Below are 19,936 nucleotides of genomic sequence, written 5' to 3' on the forward strand. Positions count from 1 at the left end.
TGCTGACTTGAAAGGGGCCCATTCAACTCTTTGGGGACAGACGTTTTAGGCGATGCTGCCGGCGCCGTAGTGCCTGTTTTCGGCGCGTTTAGGACGCGTTCCCTACGAAGGCACAAAGCATGCCGCCTTACGCTTTGGTTCCTGCTGACAGCAGTCAGGGGAAGTTCGCTGCTGTGGCGCTGCCATCCGAAATCAATGACTTACCTACCTTTAACGATGAGAGGTTTCTTAACGACCTGGATCACTGACGAGAAGCCGAGGCATGCCATTTTTTCGGCAGTTTCCTCTCTCCGCGAGACGCAGAGCTAGGAAATGCCTGACGACCTTTCATGCAGACGGGGACATCTCTTCAAGTAAACCTTTGTCATCTTAATTCCACAGCTCCGCTGTGCAATTCCTAGTTCAGTTATCTCCTCTAGCGAATGCGCAGTTTTGAGCTCCCGAAGCAGGATCGCGTATGAGGATAGAACGATTGACGTATGTGTTTTCCCTTTATAAGCGCCGAGTGATGGCATTAATGACATATATCTGTTTCTTGAGGCCGACTTAGTTCCGCGATGGCTGCTGCGGCACCGCCAGTTACAAACAGAGGTGCGAGATACCTAAAAAAGAAACTGACAACCATCGTTTAAACACGAAAGAGAGAAGAGAGAAAAACACTTTCACGAGTCACTTTTTCATTCTTTTTTTTTTCTTGCCCCCTTTGTTAGAGCGCGACGGCGGCCAGCCAGAATGCGACCGGAGGAGGAGAGAAACAACCGAGCGCGCGCGCGCAAACACGTGCTGGAAAGCAGCGCGGAGCAGACGACAGCATGCTTTTCTATGCGGCGGGGAGCAGACGACGCGGCCGCACTGCGCGGAGGTTTTGACGGGATCTCCATGGAGGGCGCTGACGCACAGAGCGGCGCAACGCCCCCTGGCCCAGGTTTTCTCCCCTATGCGGCGGGGAGCAGACGACGCGGCCGCTCTGCGCGGAGGTTTTGACGGGGTCTCCATGGAGGGCGCTGACGCACAGAGCGGCGCAGCGCCCCCTGGCCCAGGTTTTCTCCCCTATAGCAAAAAAAAAAAAAAAATAGTGAATGAGCAGTGATCACATCGAAGCTTCTTCAAGGCTAACATTACAGCAAATTGTCTGCAACAGCAAAACAGTCTCAGTGTTAGATTCGTAACCATCTATATATAGCACCGAAGATGAAACGAATTTCATAAAAATGTAATATAAGTTGCATAATGCTTACATGATATAAAGTTTTAATATAACAGTCAAGGCAAAGACTGTAAGATTGGGTTTTCAATGTTATTATCATTTATATATTAGCAAATGTGTTGTATTTAAACATTATTTTATTTTGCAAATAAATGCTGTTTTAATGAAATTTTACATGATATTATGCTTATTATGAAAGCATCTTGGAACAAAATCAGGGCAGTTTTCGTCGATGCCGAAGAAATCATTTCTGGCCGGCCACAATCAGTAACCGAGGAAAAGAAGGAATTGTCGTGGCATCTCATGTCATCTCATCACTGTCACATATTCTTGTTTAGCTTACGCCGATGGATACATTGATAAGTTAATCAGTGATCTCGGCTGTGACGCTGCGCTCTTTCTTGAAACTAGCGAAAAAAGCAGCCCCATGTGCACTCTTCTACGAGGACAAGAATTTTAGTGGACTGCATTATCCGAAACCAGAGTTTGTTGCCCTATTGGCCAAGGTTTCATTAAAAAAAAGAGAAAAAAAACTCGTCTCTACCACACACAAATGCTCTCGAAGTACTTCAAATCTTAATTCAAGCAGCGCAGTTGAGAATTCGCCATTGCTGAGTTGTCCTGAAGGAATTAACAACAGCCAATAAGGTCCGCTTCTTTGATATCTCAAAAATTTATCAGAATCCTTCTTGTCAGTTATGCCAAGAAAGTGACCGACAGGAATTGCAGGCCACCTCCCTATATGAACAAACCAGCCAGGAAGATTGAGACTGAATTTTTTAGCCGCAGGTCACGTTTTGATGAATATGTAGTACAATGCATAATTTTGAAGGACATTTTTTTATTGCGTGCCGCTCTTTTCAATTAGGCATAACCGTTCACGCCCATTTCCTTGATTAAAAGTAGTCGCAAGACTACATATACATATTCTGTCTTTCAACCGACTGATTTGTTTTGAACGAAGCTAGAACAGCTCACTCCACTAGACAACTGCAATTTTAACTATATGCGTAAATTTTGTTCCTTACTCTGAATCTGAGACACGCCATGAATTTTCGCCGGTGCCTCTTTTGCTCTAAACTAAAACAGAAGCGGTTGACAGAATCTCCAGCCAACAGTTTGCCATGCACTCACGTCACGTCACGCTACACTTGCTTACAGCTTTCGAAAGAGCACTGCATAGCCTGATAATTTATTTCTGTACGAAAGTTGGGGGCAAAAAATGTTGAAGTGTACCAGCTTCATTCGACCGCGCTCGGCCGAATTGACGAAGGCGCGCGCGCGCGTGAGCGGTGTTGACTATTTTATTCCTCGTACACGATAAATCTTAGACGGTGATTACGGCGTCTTTGTACAAACCATAAGGGGTGAAATGTCAGGACCTGCCGGTTACAACTGAGGCGGGCGGAACGAAGAGCGAGCGCGCGTTTCCCTTGCGCGTGAACGGCGGTAGTAGAGGCGCAGCAGTGGGGCGGTGGCGACCCCACCGAGGCGCGGCGGGTGGTGGAAACAGGCCCCATTGGAGAGGCTGTAAGAGAATAGAAGCGCGCTCTCCCTCGAGACCGGCCGTGGTTCGGCAATGGGTACAGAGGTACAGTCGACATTAGAAATAAATCGGGGCCATTGGACGATTAGCACTAGGTACCCACGGCAAAACTGGAAAAACCACAAATGAGGCGGTACAGGGAGATATGGGCTGGGCATCTTTGGAAGTACGGGAAGCTCAGAGTAAAATATTATATGAGGAACGCCTGAGGAAATTGGACAGTAACAGATGGGCAGCTAAAGCGTTGACTCACAATGGAGGAAAAGAACTAGGAAACTAACTAGTAAGTATGCTAGTCACAAGGACGGAAAAATAAAGAGCGTTAAGCAACAGGTGAAAAACACAGAAGGTAAAAATTGGATAAATTCGATGGAAAAGAGTGTGGAATAATAGCGAAAGCGGAAAAGGCAGATCAGGAAGGAAGCTTTTTGTTAACTCAAGAGGCAGTGCCCTAGTTTTTGAAGCTAGATCAGGGTGCCTTAGAACACGCAGCTACAAAAAGAAATTTAACAATGAAGATGACGCATGTGCTGTATGTGGTACCTCCAGTGAAACAATTGACCCTATTATACTCGAATGTAATGGTATCCATCCGGAAGTTGATGCAGGCGCAGTCACTGTTCCTGAAGCTCTGGGGTTTAGAGATGCCAGTGGCCGGGTGAATAAACCGGCGGTGGAAGCTAGCAAAAAGCGACTGGAAGATTGGTGGCTCAAAAGCAGAAAAGTGACATAATGTAATATAAAAAGAAAAATTCAGTGAATAGAATGATGGTTTAGTTAACCAATCTAAAGCAATAAGATACAGGGAGAAAAATGAGCATGATAGCTACTGCTACCACTCCATTTCAAAGGAGGCACTCCTATATTCCATGCATCCGTCCGGGAAGAGGGGAAGGGGGGCAATTTCGACTACCTGGGGTTATGTTACGTCGCACTACACACCACATGGCCGTGCAGAGTTTCGCTTCCATCAAAACGTGTCCAGTAATGAATCCGAGTCTCTGGGTTCAGTAGCCGAGCAACCTAACCAGTGACCCACTGCAGCAGGGCACATCACAAAATTCACACGCACTACGCTGGTGCACCGACAATTCATTCCTACCAATGAAAGCAGAGCAAGCGCTATATTTCACGTGAAGAGCGCTGAGAGGACAGCGGACAAGAAACGGGCCCGACTGCGACAAACCCAGAGCGCTTGTGCGCTGGCGTTAACCATGAACCATCACATGAAAAATCGAGGCAAACAAAATTACGGCTAAGCGGTGGGCGGATCCTGGTAAACAGGTATTCTTCCCGCCCCGCCGGGGTGGCGCAGTGGTTACGGCGCTCGACTACTTTGCCCAAGGAAGCGGGATCGAATCCCGGCCTCGGCGGCTGCGTTTCGTTGGAGGCGAAACGGAGTGGCGTCCGTGTGCTGTGTGATGTCAGTGCACGTTAAAGACCCCCAGGTGGTTGAAATTTCCGGAGTCCTTCACCACGGCGTCCCGAGTCGCTTTGGGACGTTAAACACCACAAACCAACCTACGATTCTTCCCAATTTGCTACCAGCACGTCTACGAGTAGAGTAGTAACGTCCACTGAGAAATATATGTTTAGAGAGCACATTATTGCAAACTAGCGCCAAGAGTTCTGCTGCGCTATTTTGGCAAGACTATCCGTGCAGTTCTAAGAGGAATTTTAAAGAAACTGAAAGCATTGACGAACAGTGAACTGACCCATCTCATCGACTGCCCAATGCAAACAACCCTTACGGTCAGAAGGATAATTTTTTTTTTATTATAACTCAAATAATAAACCTCGTTCTTAGTTCCTTAATTGGGTTACGTTTTTATTTACAGGCAGCAGTTTGACTCGTTGCACTGTGATCATCCCATTTTTACCTTCGTGTCTTCTTCAAAAAGCTTCAATGGAGAACTGTACAGCCTCACACATGGAGACAGTTTGAGACTGCGGTAGCCTTTGATCGTGCAGTAATACGCCCTCAATGTTCCTGACAGGGAACTAACACCTCAAAGCCTCAAAGCAACCGCCACATGCTAGTGGTGCATCCGTTTGGCCAAGCTGTGCCCTTTTTTTTTTTTGTCTTAACTTTGGTAATGAGCAGTTAGTGTTTTATGCCACTAGGCCCTTAACTGGACAAACGAGTGCACCACTAGCACTTACAAAGTTGGACACAACTTTCTGGTACTAAAGGTGACCCAAAAAGCACAAGTCATGCAGTGCCAGAAAAGCACAGCCAGTGCGCAGGAGCGCCTTCAAGCTTTTTTATTTAGTTGCTAGATGGCGCGACCACTTTTGTGAAACTACGCTGCAGGGTGCATATAAGCTTTAGATCCCTTCTTTGGGAAAAGATGAATAGAGCCCCCACACTTTTCAAAGCACCCAGTTCTCCGTACATTTCCCCTTCACACGGTCTGCTATGAGAATGCCCATGAAAGGAATGCGCCTTGAAGACATACCATACATATTTGGTCGAATCCACTCGCTCTAGTAGAGCTGCCCAAACTTTGACCAGAAACACCAATTGTTTTGAACACTGCAGAATAACATCATTTTATTAAAATTATTGGCGATAACAATATGATCAGCAATTTGTGCAGTACATACCTTGCACACACACAGCAAAAACAAAATGCTGGATTCAAACATTAGCAAAGAATGAAATTACTGAGAGGAAAACGTAATCAGAACTTAGTAGCAAAGGTCCTCTCCACATACGGTAAAAACTAAACAGTGAATATGAAAAAACGCACACAATTACTTCTTAGGCACATGTGTAATAACATCCTGCAGATGGATGGGAAGACTGATGAGGCGGAGAAGAGAATCAACTTGAGGAAACTTTTAACTTGACAATTTGCAAAAGATCACTCACATCATAACACATGTGTAATAACATTCTGAAGATGATGGATGGCTAAGTTGACAGCGCAGAGAAGAGATATTTAACTTTAGGAAGCACTGCTGGCAGTGCAAGTCGCAAGTCTTTTCCTAAGAACTCCTACGGGGGTGTACGAGCAGGGCTTGGGGATGCTGATGGAAAAGGTGTGCTCCCACCAGTGGCCAAGTCCAGTTTAAAAGTGGGGCTTGAACTAATGCTGAATTCCCCAACGAAGAGCAGGAACTTTGGTTTGTCTTCCACATCATCTGCTACAGAATGCAGATGCAAGGAATGCACCCCGAGGATAATACACCACTCAAATTAGTCGAAGCTGCTTACTCTAGCGGAGCAGTCCGAATTCTGACCAGAGTATTTAAAACCACACTTTGAACACAAAAGAACAAAAACACCAAGTTAATTAAAATTACTGGTGACAAAAACATGGATCAGCGATTTGTGCAGCATACATCCTGTCCACACACACAGCAAAAATAAAAAGCTGACTTCCAAATTCGCAAACAAAATTATTGAGAGGAAAACGTGGTCAGAAATGAGTGGAAAACGTCCTCTGAGCACACACAGAGCAAAAATAAAACAGTGAACACAAAAACTAACACAAAATTACATCTTAGGCACATGTGTAATATCCTGTAGATGGTGGATGGGAAAACTGATGAGGCAGGGAAGAAAATAAACTCAAGGAAATGAACTTGACAATTTGCAAAAAATCACTCATATCATAGGTAAATGCGTAATGACATTCTGCTGATGGATGGTGTTGGCAGTGCAGAAAAGAGAGATATTTACCTTTAGCAAGCAGTGCTGGCAGTGCAAATTGCAAGTCTTTTTCGAAACACTCCTACTAGGTGTATGAGCAGGGCTCAGGCACGCTGATGCAGGAGGTGTGTTCCCACCAGTGGATGCTTCTGATTTAAATGTGGGGCTTGAACTAATACCGAATTCCCAAAAAGGGAGCAGGAACTTTGGTGTATCTTCCACATCATCAGCTACAGAATGTAGATGGAAGGAATGCGCCCCAAAGGTAATACACCACCCAAATTAGTCGAATCTACTCACTCTAGCGGAGCAGTCCAAGCTTCTACCTGAATTTCTAAAACCACGTTTTGAACACTACAAAATAAAAAAACACCATGTTAATTAAAATTAATGGCGATAAAGCACGACCAGTGTTTCGTGCGGCCTATATCCTGTTCACACACAGAGCAAAAATAAAAGGCTGACTATAAAAATTCGCGAACAAAATTATTGAGAGGAAAATTATTGGTGACATGATCAGCATCTGTGCAGCATATATCCTCTCCACATACACAGCAAAAATAAAAAGCTAGCTTCAAAAATTCGCAAACAAAATTGAGAGGAAAATTATAGCCAATAAAAACATAATCAGCTATTTGTGCAGCATATATCCTGTCCACACACACAGCAAAAATAAAAAGCTGACTAAAAAAATTTGCAAACAATAAAATTATTAAGAAGAAAATTGTTGGCAATAAAAACTGAGCGTTTTGTGCAGCATATGCCCTGTCCACACACATAGCTAAAATAAAAAGCTGACTTCAAAAACTCGCAAAAAAAGTTGAGAGCAAAATTATTCGATAAAAACATCAGAGATTTGTGCAGCATATATCCTGTCTACACACATAGCACAAATAAAAAGCTGACTTCAAACATTTGCAAACAATAAAATTAAGAGGAAAATTGTTGGCGATAAAAACATGAGCGTTTTGTGCAGCATATGTCCTGTCCACACATAGCTAAAATAAAAGGCTGACTTCAAAAACTCGCAAAAAAAAAATTGAGAGCAAAATTTTTCGAGATAAAAATATCAGCGATTTGTGCAGCATATATCCTGTCCACACACATAGCAAAAATAAAAAGCTGACTTCAAACATTTGCAAACAATAAAGTTAAGAGGAAAATTGTTGGCGATAAAAACACGAGCGTTTTGTGCAGCATATGTCCTGTCCACACATAGCTAAAATAAAAGGCTGACTTCAAAAACTCGCAAAAAAAAAATTGAGAGCAAAATTTTTCGAGATAAAAATATCAGCGATTTGTGCAGCATATATCCTGTCCACACACATAGCAAAAATAAAAAGCTGACTTCAAACATTTGCAAACAATAAAGTTAAGAGGAAAATTGTTGGCGATAAAAACACGAGCGTTTTGTGCAGCATATGTCCTGTCCACACATAGCTAAAATAAAAGGCTGACTTCAAAAACTCGCAAAAAAAAAATTGAGAGCAAAATTTTTCGAGATAAAAATATCAGCGATTTGTGCAGCATATATCCTGTCCACACACATAGCAAAAATAAAAAGCTGACTTCAAACATTTGCAAACAATAAAGTTAAGAGGAAAATTGTTGGCGATAAAAACACGAGCGTTTTGTGCAGCATATGTCCTGTCCACACATAGCTAAAATAAAAGGCTGACTTCAAAAACTCGCAAAAAAAAAATTGAGAGCAAAATTTTTCGAGATAAAAATATCAGCGATTTGTGCAGCATATATCCTGTCCACACACATAGCAAAAATAAAAAGCTGACTTCAAACATTTGCAAACAATAAAGTTAAGAGGAAAATTGTTGGCGATAAAAACACGAGCGTTTTGTGCAGCATATGTCCTGTCCACACATAGCTAAAATAAAAGGCTGACTTCAAAAACTCGCAAAAAAAAATTGAGAGCAAAATTTTTCGAGATAAAAATATCAGCGATTTGTGCAGCATATATCCTGTCCACACACATAGCAAAAATAAAAAGCTGACTTCAAACATTTGCAAACAATAAAGTTAAGAGGAAAATTGTTGGCGATAAAAACACGAGCGTTTTGTGCAGCATATGTCCTGTCCACACATAGCTAAAATAAAAGGCTGACTTCAAAAACTCGCAAAAAAAAAATTGAGAGCAAAATTTTTCGAGATAAAAATATCAGCGATTTGTGCAGCATATATCCTGTCCACACACATAGCAAAAATAAAAAGCTGACTTCAAACATTTGCAAACAATAAAGTTAAGAGGAAAATTGTTGGCGATAAAAACACGAGCGTTTTGTGCAGCATATGTCCTGTCCACACATAGCTAAAATAAAAGGCTGACTTCAAAAACTCGCAAAAAAAAAAATTGAGAGCAAAATTTTTCGAGATAAAAATATCAGCGATTTGTGCAGCATATATCCTGTCCACACACATAGCAAAAATAAAAAGCTGACTTCAAACATTTGCAAACAATAAAGTTAAGAGGAAAATTGTTGGCGATAAAAACACGAGCGTTTTGTGCAGCATATGCCCTGTCCACACATAGCTAAAATAAAAGGCTGACTTCAAAAACTCGCAAAAAGAAACAGAGCAAAATTTTTCGAGATAAATATCTGCGATTTGTGCAGCATATATCCTGTCCAAACACATAGCAAAAAAAAATAGCCGACTTCAAACATTTGCAAACAATAAAATTAATAGGAAAATTGTTGGCGATAAAAACATGATGAGCTTTTGGGCAGCTTATGCCCTGTCCACACACAGCAAAAAAAAAAAAAAACTGACCTCCAAAATTGCCAGACAAAATTATTGACAGGAAAATGTGATCAGAAATGAGCAGCAAATGTCCTCTGTACACACACAGAGTAAAAACGAAACTGTGATCATGAAAATTCACACATAATTACTGACATCTTAGGCATCTTCATCGTATATGGGAAAACTGATGGGGCAGGGAAGAAAATCAACTCGAGGCAACGTTTAACTTGACAATTTGCAAAACATCACTCACATCATGGGTAAATGTGTAACAACATTCTGCAGATGGTGGATGGCAAAGTTGACAGGGCAGAGAAGAGATTTAACCTGAGGATGCACTGCTCGACGGAAGTTGCAAGTCTTTTTTTGAAGCACTCCTACGAGGTGTACGAGCAGGGCTTGGGGATGCTGATGCAACATGTGTGCTCCCCCATGCGGCCGAGTAGAGTTTAAACGTGGGGCTTGAACCAACGCTGGACTGACTAACAGGCAGCAGGAACTTTGGTGCATCTTCCACGTCATCATCGGTTAGATGAAGTCTGGAAGTGTCTGTTGAACAAATGCTGGATTCACTACCAAGGTGCAGGCGGGATGATGCATCTGCTGTGTCACCAGCGGTTGTGCCCAGATTAGAAGCGCCCCTTGGCTTGCGGCGAAGGCGCGGGACCTTTGACGCCCGAGTAGAAGCACGCTTTGCACGAATGAGGGATGCCCGTTCAGGACGCAGGTGGTACTTCAATGCAATTTCTGCTTCGTCAGGAGTAGCTGTGCCTATCTTAGAGAGGCGCGTTGAAGGAATAGGTGATGCTTGGTCAGGACTCATGAGGCACTTAGATGCAGCTCTGACCAATATAGAAGCGCGCTTTGAAGGAATGGGGGATTCCTGATCATGACACAGAGGGCGCTTGGATCCAGATGCAACTGCTCTGTCCTCAGCAGTGGCTGCATCCACTCTGCGAGTGTCAGTAGAAGCAACGCCTGATCTACGACCAGAGCGCTTGGTATTAGGCACTGCAAAGATGACCTTGTTAAGTAGAGCAGTAATGATGGAAGCTTGCTTCTCATTCCTGGCGAAGATCGGCATGAATTTCGTCACAACGGGAGGTATGCCATCAACAGCTGTCTTCAATTGGCCCTCTTCTGCAGTGCCAAAAAAAGAAAACTAGCATTAAGTACTAGCAAATCTGCATGCATTTGTTACCTCACACAACTTGTAACACACAGCCCTAAGCCACCACATTATGTGACAGGCCACCTGACATTACACAAAGGCCCAAATTAATCAAGCCATGCCTGCGTGGCCTAGGAGCAGCGTGGCAGCCCCTGCCAGTTATGTTATCTCATGACCTCATAGAATATGCCAATCAATCAGTGCCAAGCCATATCACCCGAGTACTACCATGCTCGCGGTTTTTCCCTCACAAAGCTAACAGCGCAGATTTTTCTGCAGAATGGCGCCTTTATTAGCACCGTTTTCAAATGAAGAAAATTTATTTGAAAAACCCCAATGCTATTAGGTGTTGATTTTACCATTGTGTACCCCAAGGAGCACTGAAGAGAAAATACAGCTCACTTGTATCAACGGAATACACGCTCCTCAGCACAAAAACACAGCAGAATCTCTGCAATATAAATCTCTTGGGGTCACAAAAAGTTTGCGTCAGCAAAAAATTCATCAAAATTAACAAAAATTAGTATACAAATAAATGCATGAGAAAGGCATTCATGCAGATGTGTTTACTGCTGAGATTCATTTACAAGCACACAGTCACAGCTCGCAGAGTGCACAACACGACAATGGGGACATCGCCTATGAACTGATGTTTACTGTTATCAGGGCACAATCCAACAGTTTTGTGATAGCAAAGGATCCTGGCCAACTGAGAGAGATCAAGCAGACATGCTCAACACCCATCCTTAAGAACTCGCAGGTTGCAAGTGCGTAATGTGTATGTCTAAGGGTTAGCTGCGGTGTGAGAGGAGCTAGGCATTTTTCATCTTAAGCTCACCAAACTGCTGTCGACCTGAAGGTCCCGCTTTCTCCATAGCACTTCAGTGTAAAGTATGTTTTACAGTGTTCTGGTTCAAGCTACTACAATCCTTTCTGATGCTCAAGAGCACAGCAAGCACGCCATTGGCACCAGCGTTCCTGTTAAAAGGACTATGAAATGCCTAAAATGAGGCAAAGCAATTGACAAAGTTAATCCTTCGAACAGCTACACAGTAGAGGGGAGTCGGCAAGGCTCTCCTGACAGGGAAAGACGAAGACATTATAACTGTAGCCACAGACTCAGTGGAGTACATTCGAAAAACACATGCCGAATTATAAAATACTTTCTTGAAAGCAGTCCACAACGAACCCTAATTTTTGCCTACCGAATGGGGCAAATCGAATCATTTTGTGAATTTAATGCGATAAAACCTGAATTTCCAAGTGTTCACAAAAAACCCAATTTCTCCCCTATTATCAAGTCGAAAAATAACGCCAAATTTTTTATCCCCGGATTTGAAAAAATATAAAGCCCAAAACGAATTACCCTATTTATAAAGCCTGTTTGTCAGTGTGGAGAAAAGATGTTTACAGCAGCTGAACTGTGCAGATGGTTCTCGGTTCCTAAGAAAGGCCTTTTCCTCAACTTGCCTCTTGGAAATCAAGGTATATATGTCACAAGTACAGCAATTATAATAGCGAATGTATGTCACTGCAAGCCATAACAGCCACACATCCAATAGTTGCAAAAGCCATCTGTTCATGTTGCCACGCGACCCCTTTGGGTGCGTGCAAGCAAAGCCAATGTCGTTGCGCACATGGTTCTGATTCACCAATTTCGCATCTTTCTGCTGGTGGCTATTGCCTTTCAAGCCCAGTGTCTGTTATTGTAGACATCGCAGATGCATCCTGTGCTTGGGTGTGGGCTTCTTCCCGAACTGCACATTTGCCAAACAGATGAGACAGCCAGAAATTGGCCAACAAAACGTCAACCGATGACGTGCCCATGGTGCCCATGGGATGGCACGGTCCCTGACCCCTTTCCTTAATATTTTTCTGCTGGCTTGAAACGTATCAGTTGAGGAGAGAGAGGAAGAGCATCTCTAATTGCCAAAACCTCTGATGCTAATGAAGTTAGCTCAAAAAATTTTGCGGCAGAGTGAGTATCATTAATTACAAGCTGTCACACTAGCTGCAAGAAAATGTGCAGCCTCTGTGCTAAGCATTCACATGCGCATTCTTGCAACATCTCTAATTGCCGATACCTCTGATGCTAATGAAGTTAGCTCAAAAAATTTTGCGGCGGAGTGAGTATCATTAATTACAAGCTGTCACACTAGCTGCAAGAAAATGTGCAGCCTCTGTGCTAAGCATTCACATGCGCATTCTTGCAACATCTCTAATTGCCGATACCTCTGATGCTAATGAAGTTAGCTCAAAAAATTTTGCGGCAGAGTGAGTATCATTAATTACAAGCTGTCACACTAGCTGCAAGAAAATGTGCAGCCTCTGTGCTAAGCATTCACATGCGCATTCTTGCAACATCTCTAATTGCCGATACCTCTGATGCTAATGAAGTTAGCTCAAAAAATTTTGCGGCGGAGTGAGTATCATTAATTACAAGCTGTCACACTAGCTGCAAGAAAATGTGCAGCCTCTGTGCTAAGCATTCACATGCGCATTCTTGCAACATCTCTAATTGCCGATACCTCTGATGCTAATGAAGTTAGCTCAAAACATTTTGCGGCGGAGTGAGTATCATTAATTACAAGCTGTCACACTAGCTGCAAGAAAATGTGCAGCCTCTGTGCTAAGCATTCACATGCGCATTCTTGCAACATCTCTAATTGCCGATACCTCTGATGCTAATGAAGTTAGCTCAAAAAATTTTGCGGCAGAGTGAGTATCATTAATTACAAGCTGTCACACTAGCTGCAAGAAAATGTGCAGCCTCTGTGCTAAGCATTCACATGCGCATTCTTGCAGCATCTCTAATTGCCGATACCTCTGATGCTAATGAAGTTAGCTCAAAAAATTTTGCGGCAGAGTGAGTATCATTAATTACAAGCTGTCACACTAGCTGCAAGAAAATGTGCAGCCTCTGTGCTAAGCATTCACATGTGTGAACATTATTACCCTGCTTCCCCGCTCACTTTTGTTTCTTTTCTGCTTTGGAAACAAAAAATCTACCGTATTGTACTTTCAGTCACACCAAAACGAAAACATATTACTAATGAAGAAAAAGGTTCAAGAAAAAACAAGCCCTTACTTGTCTGTTTGCACAGGACCAAGAAGTTCAGGAGCTTTTCCACAAACTTGAAGCCGGCCCATGTCGTCATCACCACACCACGAGCCACCTTCAGGTACATCTGGAAGATGAAGGCAGCAAGCCGATTGAAGACACGTGGGGATAAGACAGTTTAAGGCAAAAGCCTTTACTAGCTCATCAGTGGCGTGCATCCGATGAGACAGATCCAAATCCAAACCAATACAATCCACAAGACTAGTCAGAGCAAAATCCAGTTCATAACCAAACAGTCGACAATCCAATCTGGAAGCCAATCCAGCATAGTCAAATTCAAGAAAATTCAGGAAATTCATTAACTTTTAAATTAACCTTTAAGAAAAAAATGGCCTTCCACTGGGTATCTAATTCCTACCCGTCCTAGCACCAGCCGAGCTACTAACTACACCACGCCGAGCAAGAGAGAAACGCATCTCTTCTCCTTATCTAGCTTTCCTGTAGTCTCTATGACAACAGCTTGACACCCTTCTCCAGGAGGGAACATGGCCGGCTGCAGCCGTGTGTCAAACACCGCCACACGTCATCTGCTGGCAGCTCTGAAGACGAAGTGGCACAACACGCACACACCATTGACACTGAGTGGAGGTTTTGACCTCGAATCCACACAGAGGAAGCCACTCTCCTGCCGCGTTGGGTTCTGTCAAATAAACGCTACAGTAGAACTAGCGCAAAGATTTTCACCTTTCCACTCTTGAGGAGTCGTTCTATCTACAATTTTCTGATCGATATTTATATTTTACTGACTTATTTTCTTATCTCTGCTAACTGTTCCTAGCTTGTTTCTTTTGCTGTTACAGTAAAAGCTCACTAATCCGAACTTCATGGGACCGGGAAAAGAGTGAATTATCCGACGTCGGAATTATCGAATGGCCTCGAAAAAACTGACAACCATTGGCATTACAGTAAATTTACCTATTTACTAACATGACAAACCCACTCACATAATGAACCCACCTACCCCCAATTTTGTCTAAGAATTCAGGGGGGGGGGGGGGGGGGGGGGGGGAACAGGAGGCGCCAGCCCTTACGCATCCCTCCGTTTTGCGCCATCACGGTCCACATCATACTTCTTAGCAGTGCGCCAAGATGCGGCGCAGCGATAACATCATAGTGTGTTAACTTTTTCATGCTAGCTCAAGCAAGTGGGGGAAGCGAACTTGGCACAGTGCCAGAGCTTGTCCGGCTGTGCAAGCCTCGTTTTCAGTATGTTCGCTTTATATTGCCGCGGGCGAGTGGGGCGTGCGCTGTCTACTGCCACTCAATCACGGCCGCCCTTTCATAGGTGTTTGCTGGGACCACACAGAGAGTACTTATCTGCATTTTCAAAGTAACAGGGCTCGAACTAATGAGTATTTAGTTGCAAGTTTTGGAGGTTCCACAGAAGAAAGAGCAGGCAGCCACCGCCGTGGCCGTCGGCCACTGCGACTGTCATGGTGCCATTTAGACTCTACCCACTCTACCGTGGCTTTACCTGGTTTCATCTGTCCTAATTTGGACGTGCGCAGCCTTTAACTATACCGCTCTTTCATGGAGGTGTGTTTTTGGCCACTAGCTGTGTACCAAGCCACCTAGACGCGGCAGCGCATAGTTCGAATGATCCGTAGCGGAACCGATTCACGCTCGAATTAATGGGCTTTTTTGTCAAAGATCTCAATGAAGCTTGGCTGGATTAAGTATTGTAGTTCGAATTATCCGAACATTCAAATTACCGAGGTACGAATTAATAAGCTTTCACTGTATGTCACAGCTCCTGGCCCATGCGGGACAAAATTTTCCCAAGCCTGAAACTGCATTAGAGCATAACGGTCTAACGGACACCAAGCAGATGAAAGGGAAGGTGGCTCGGTGGCTCCTACCGTCAGTGACATCCAGACAAATTGGTGCATAAAAGACCCACGCACAATACACACACCAATTTCACACCAAACTAAGATGAACTGTTTTCAGAAAGTCCACTGTCACAGAAATCTTCCCACAGAAGCCCTCCTTCAAAACTGCGTGGCGCATTAGGCCTCCTACAAATTCAATAAATGGGCTGCGCCGAGACTTCTGGCCCATGTGTAGTAGTAGTGTAGTGTCTGCAATCCAATTGCAGAACATAGCTGAAAACCACCTTTCCAGATGCCTAGGTGCAGGCACTGCAGACTCATCCAAAAAAAAATGCAGCAGTGTTCGACACTGTGCCGATGCTTTTAGCGGCTACAATTATCTTTCTATTAAGAGCAACCTAATACCACTTTCACATTCTCAACATTGTACTTCACAATGAACAGTCTTTGCGAAAATAGCATAATGAATTGGCTAGACAGAGCCCCCTATCGCTGGAAGCTTGATAGCGGTGATACAGGAAGCGGTGATACAGTGTAGTCCCCCCCCCAGTTATAACAATATAACTATATATCACTTACAATGATCAAATTCTTGGTATTTATCAGCTTTTCCATTGTCACCATGTAAAAATAAACCATATATAACGATTGATTATTGGCGAAATATTGTTACAACGATACTTTTCTGGGCACCCGGAAGATGTTTACCACGGTAATTTGTCGTAATTTTTGATAAACAATAAAATATGAAGAGAATGTCACAAAAACGTCATTAGTGCCGCAAGCGGACCAGCGTGGCTAAATCTGCCAGGGTGTATTGCATGCGGTTAAGAACTGAGCACTATCGTCATCACAATTGATGCCTATACCATAGCGTATTGCCATTACCTGATTGTGGGTCCGTGGCTGATGGCACCGATCAATAGGACGATGGCTTTCGAGGTGAAGCAGATTCATCAGAATTTCTGGCAGGGTTTCAAGGTTTACACTATGATTTTAACATTGGGGCTGGAGACATCCTGCAGTTATTCCAGTTGCTGATTGGTTTTGTGCCCGCAAAAGAACTGCCGCCAGCAATGCTCGTAGCGACTATCAAGTTTCAGCTGCCACTCAAGCGAGAGACAATTTAAGATTTTTTAAGCACACTTACGTCATATCATGCTTATTTATGTACCCTGTAATAAAGTATTCAGTGCTCTTTACGATGATTCGTGTTTTTCAATCTGATTCACTGATCACTGGTAACTAGGCAAGCCATCATGCATAGCAATATGTGGACGCGCTCACTGTTAGCTGAAATCCGCGCAAAAACAACGTTTTTTTCCAAGGCGCGTAGGTCGTTTTCTACACACGCGATCGCAGCCATCTTGGTCTCATTGGAAAGGGCGGCTTTTCTTTTCACATTTCCCACCACAAGTACCTCCGCCGGCTTACTGGTGACTTTGAAATCAGAGCATAAAAAAAGTCCTAACGCGCGGTTCTGTTCGTCGAGCTAGCACACGCGATTGAAAAGCACGCTGTGATTGGCCGTGCAAAGTTCCCGTCGTCTGCTCCTCCGCAGGCGACGCGTCTCTCCTTCTTCAGTCGTAGGGTTGTGACGAGTGCGGCATGATGTCAGAAGCAATGCCAAAGTTTGCCACGAGTCACAAGTTTGGCAAAAAGAAGAAACGATCGGCCTACACTTCAAGAAGCGCTCAGCTCCTTCGGACGACGTCGAGAATAGTCCGCCACCACCACAAGTGATGCCAAGGCCGTGGACAGTACCGAAGTGGACTTAGGCCTAACCGGATCGCCGACGAGTGAATGCATTCTGGACAGAAGCCGCATTCGGCGCAACACCGAAATATTGCAGCATACGGAGTTGTTACAGAAAGAAATGGAAACCCAAGAAAAGCTACAAGTTCTTTCGTCAACACCGGCCACCAAGCGAAAGATGGATTTTTTCACTCACGCTGACGATGTTGCAGCCGCGCCATCGGACATCGAGACGGGCTTCGTTGTCAGTTTGAACTCAATGAACGCGTTGATGTCGTTTGTGAAGTGCAAGGTATACGGCGGTAGGGAAAGGTGAACGTGAATATGGCCTCGCCATAAAGATTATCGAGTGCGCGTGCTGCGGTGATGTTGCGTCGGCGTGAAGCTCGCCCCGTGTGAACGGAAAAGAGAAGTGCAACCCGTTCGTTGTGAACGGGCCTTGCTGCGCGCGCGATGCAAGCCACCGGGAATCGACAAATGGCTCTCAATGACGTTTTTGCGACCATGAACATTTCGCACCGTGGCCTCCACAACAAAACTTGGCAAAGGTACGTGAAGAAGCTGGCGCCCGCGGCAGCTCTTGCTGCCGAGAAGCAAACATCTCTGTGCAGGCAATCGGTCAGGGATCTATATGACAAGTTGCAGGTTGCGAATCCCGGAAACATTGCTGTGTCATATGACAATTCCTGGATGACGAGTGGCCACTCGTCCCATATCGGCATCGGCACGGTCATCGAACTGTTTACAGGACTGGTTCTCGATTACGTGGTCCTGAGTAATTTTTGCGCTGGTTGCGAGTGTGCCCCAAGCGAAGATGACCTGGCATACAAGGCTTGGAAGGAGACCCATGCATGCCAGAAAAACACCACCAAGAAGGCTGGTGAAATGGAAGCTGAAGCTGCTCTCACCCTCTTCCAGAGATCACTGCAACGGCACAACCTAAGATACACCACCCTACTCTCAGATGGTGACAGCCGCACTTTCTTGCACTGCAGGATGCCCAGGTGTATGGGTACATTTCAGTTGAGAAAGATGGCTGTATCAACCATTTACAGAAACGGATGGGCACAAGCTTGTGAAACCTCATCACAAAACATAAGGGCCCTGGTTTGGACAGCCTTGGTGGTAAAAGCAAATTGTCCATAGACCTAGTGGCAAAGTTGACAAGCTACTATGGCTGGGCCCAGAAGAGTGATGTGCAAGGAATGAAGAGGGCATTGATGGCCACTTATCGCCACATAACATCAAATGACTTAGTGTCAGACCACGGCTATTGACCGCCAGGACCGAACTCATGGTGCAGGCAAAATGCAGCAAGAGCTACATTTTGCCCCCTAAACACCGCCACAGTAGAATCTCGATGATACGATTACGGCTGGTACGAATTTCGGGATGATACGAATTTTAAGAATGCTTTGAACGGACTACATTGTATAGAATTCGGGATGATACGAAGAGTTTCTGAACCCGCCGCGGTTGATACGAACGTGCAAACCAGTCGCGCATGCGAGCGGGCCGGCGTGGCTGGCCTCAAGAGGGTAACATAACCAACGCGGCCGCCGCTAACTCCTCTCCACCCCCCCCGCTGCGAATGATATGAACGAATGTTGTACAAACGCACAAAGCCACCGAGCAGCTCAGCGCAAGAGCTCACAGGGGGAGAGGGTATCCACCACGGCCGCTCCAACCCCCCTCACCCCACTAGCCACCCTATCCCCACCTCCCTTTCGTAGCAAACCGACGAGCACTAGACAAGGACGGCCAAGGCGAGGCACGTGCCCAGTCGTGTGAGTCACTCATTCGCTGGCAGCTCATTGGTCTATCAAGAAGTTGTCTCTCTGGCTGTTCCCAGGAGGCCTGTGATGCTGGCTGCCGCTGCAGTAGTTCTCCGTTTCTTTCTGTCGTTCACTGTGACGTGAACTGTCCAAACGTTAGAAAGACGCAAGTGTTCGCTGCTGCCGAAATGTCGCGGAAGCATAAAGCCCTTTCTTTTAAGGAAAAGCTTGAAGTACTGAAGAGGGTTGACGAAAACCCTAAGAAGAAGCGTATCGACTTAGCAAAAGAGCTAGGGTTGGCACCGTCGACACTCTGCACCATTGTTGGGCAGAGAGATGTCATCTTGAAGAATGTGCAGCACTTCGGTGCGAATGTGAAGCAGGCTAAAACAGCGACCCATGTCAAGCTGGAAGAGGTTTTGCTGACTTGGTTCCGCGAAGTGACAGCGGCCAGCGTCAACGTGGACGGCAAGGTGCTACGTGAAAAAGCCGACACCGTCGCGCTTTCGCTTGGAATTGAAAATTTCCAAGCGTCTGGGGGATGGCTGCACCGGTTTAAGGAGTGGAAGGCAAGAAAGTGGACCAGTCAGCTGTAGATGAGTGGCTGAACACGCTGCCGGCGCTGATTTTGGAGTACGCCCCACGCGACATATTTAATGCCGACGAGGCGGGCCTCTTTTTCAACCTTCAACCGGAAAAAAGCTTGTGCGTAAAAGGCCAGGCAAGCCAGGGCGGCCAGAAAAGCAAGGAGAGAGTAACAGTACTCTTTTGCTGCAACTCGGATGGATCCGAGAAACTCCAGCTTACCGTCATCGGTAAGTCGAAGAAACCGAGGTGTTTCCATCGGCGGAGCGTTTGCCTGTCTTCTACAAAGGTAACCGAAAGGTGTGGATGAGTGGAGATTTTTTCCATGAGTTCTTGACAAGCCTTGATCGGAAAATGCCATCAAGAAACCGGAAAAGTTTGCTTTTCGTGGACCAGTGCTCTGCACACCCAAAGGAAATGACATTCACTAACGTGAAAGTCAGGTTCCTGCCGGCGAACACTATCAGCCATCTTCAGCCACTGGACGCTGGGATAATTAGAAATGTGAAACATCATTTCAAAGGACTTC

At 44.9% G+C, this 19,936-nt stretch overlaps 1 protein-coding gene across 1 annotated transcript in view; it reads right to left on the bottom strand.

Moving 5' to 3' along the window:
• Positions 1-5,277: 5,277 nt before the first annotated feature.
• Positions 5,278-19,936, bottom strand: part of LOC146182955 (condensin-2 complex subunit G2-like) — a 145,565-nt gene continuing 130,906 nt past the window's right edge. Inside the window, exons 20-21 of the mRNA XM_084608985.1 lie at positions 13,428-13,527; positions 5,278-10,308 (exon numbers count right to left, since the gene is read on the bottom strand). Coding sequence (XP_084465111.1) covers positions 9,491-10,308; positions 13,428-13,527 — 918 coding nt within the window. The 3' untranslated portion in view covers positions 5,278-9,490. The remainder of the gene's footprint in view (positions 10,309-13,427; positions 13,528-19,936) is intronic.

This window comes from Amblyomma maculatum, chromosome 7, assembly GCF_055883805.1.
Source record: "Amblyomma maculatum isolate TAMU_Amacu chromosome 7, ASM5588380v1, whole genome shotgun sequence".
Taxonomy (NCBI): Eukaryota; Metazoa; Arthropoda; class Arachnida; order Ixodida; family Ixodidae; genus Amblyomma; species Amblyomma maculatum.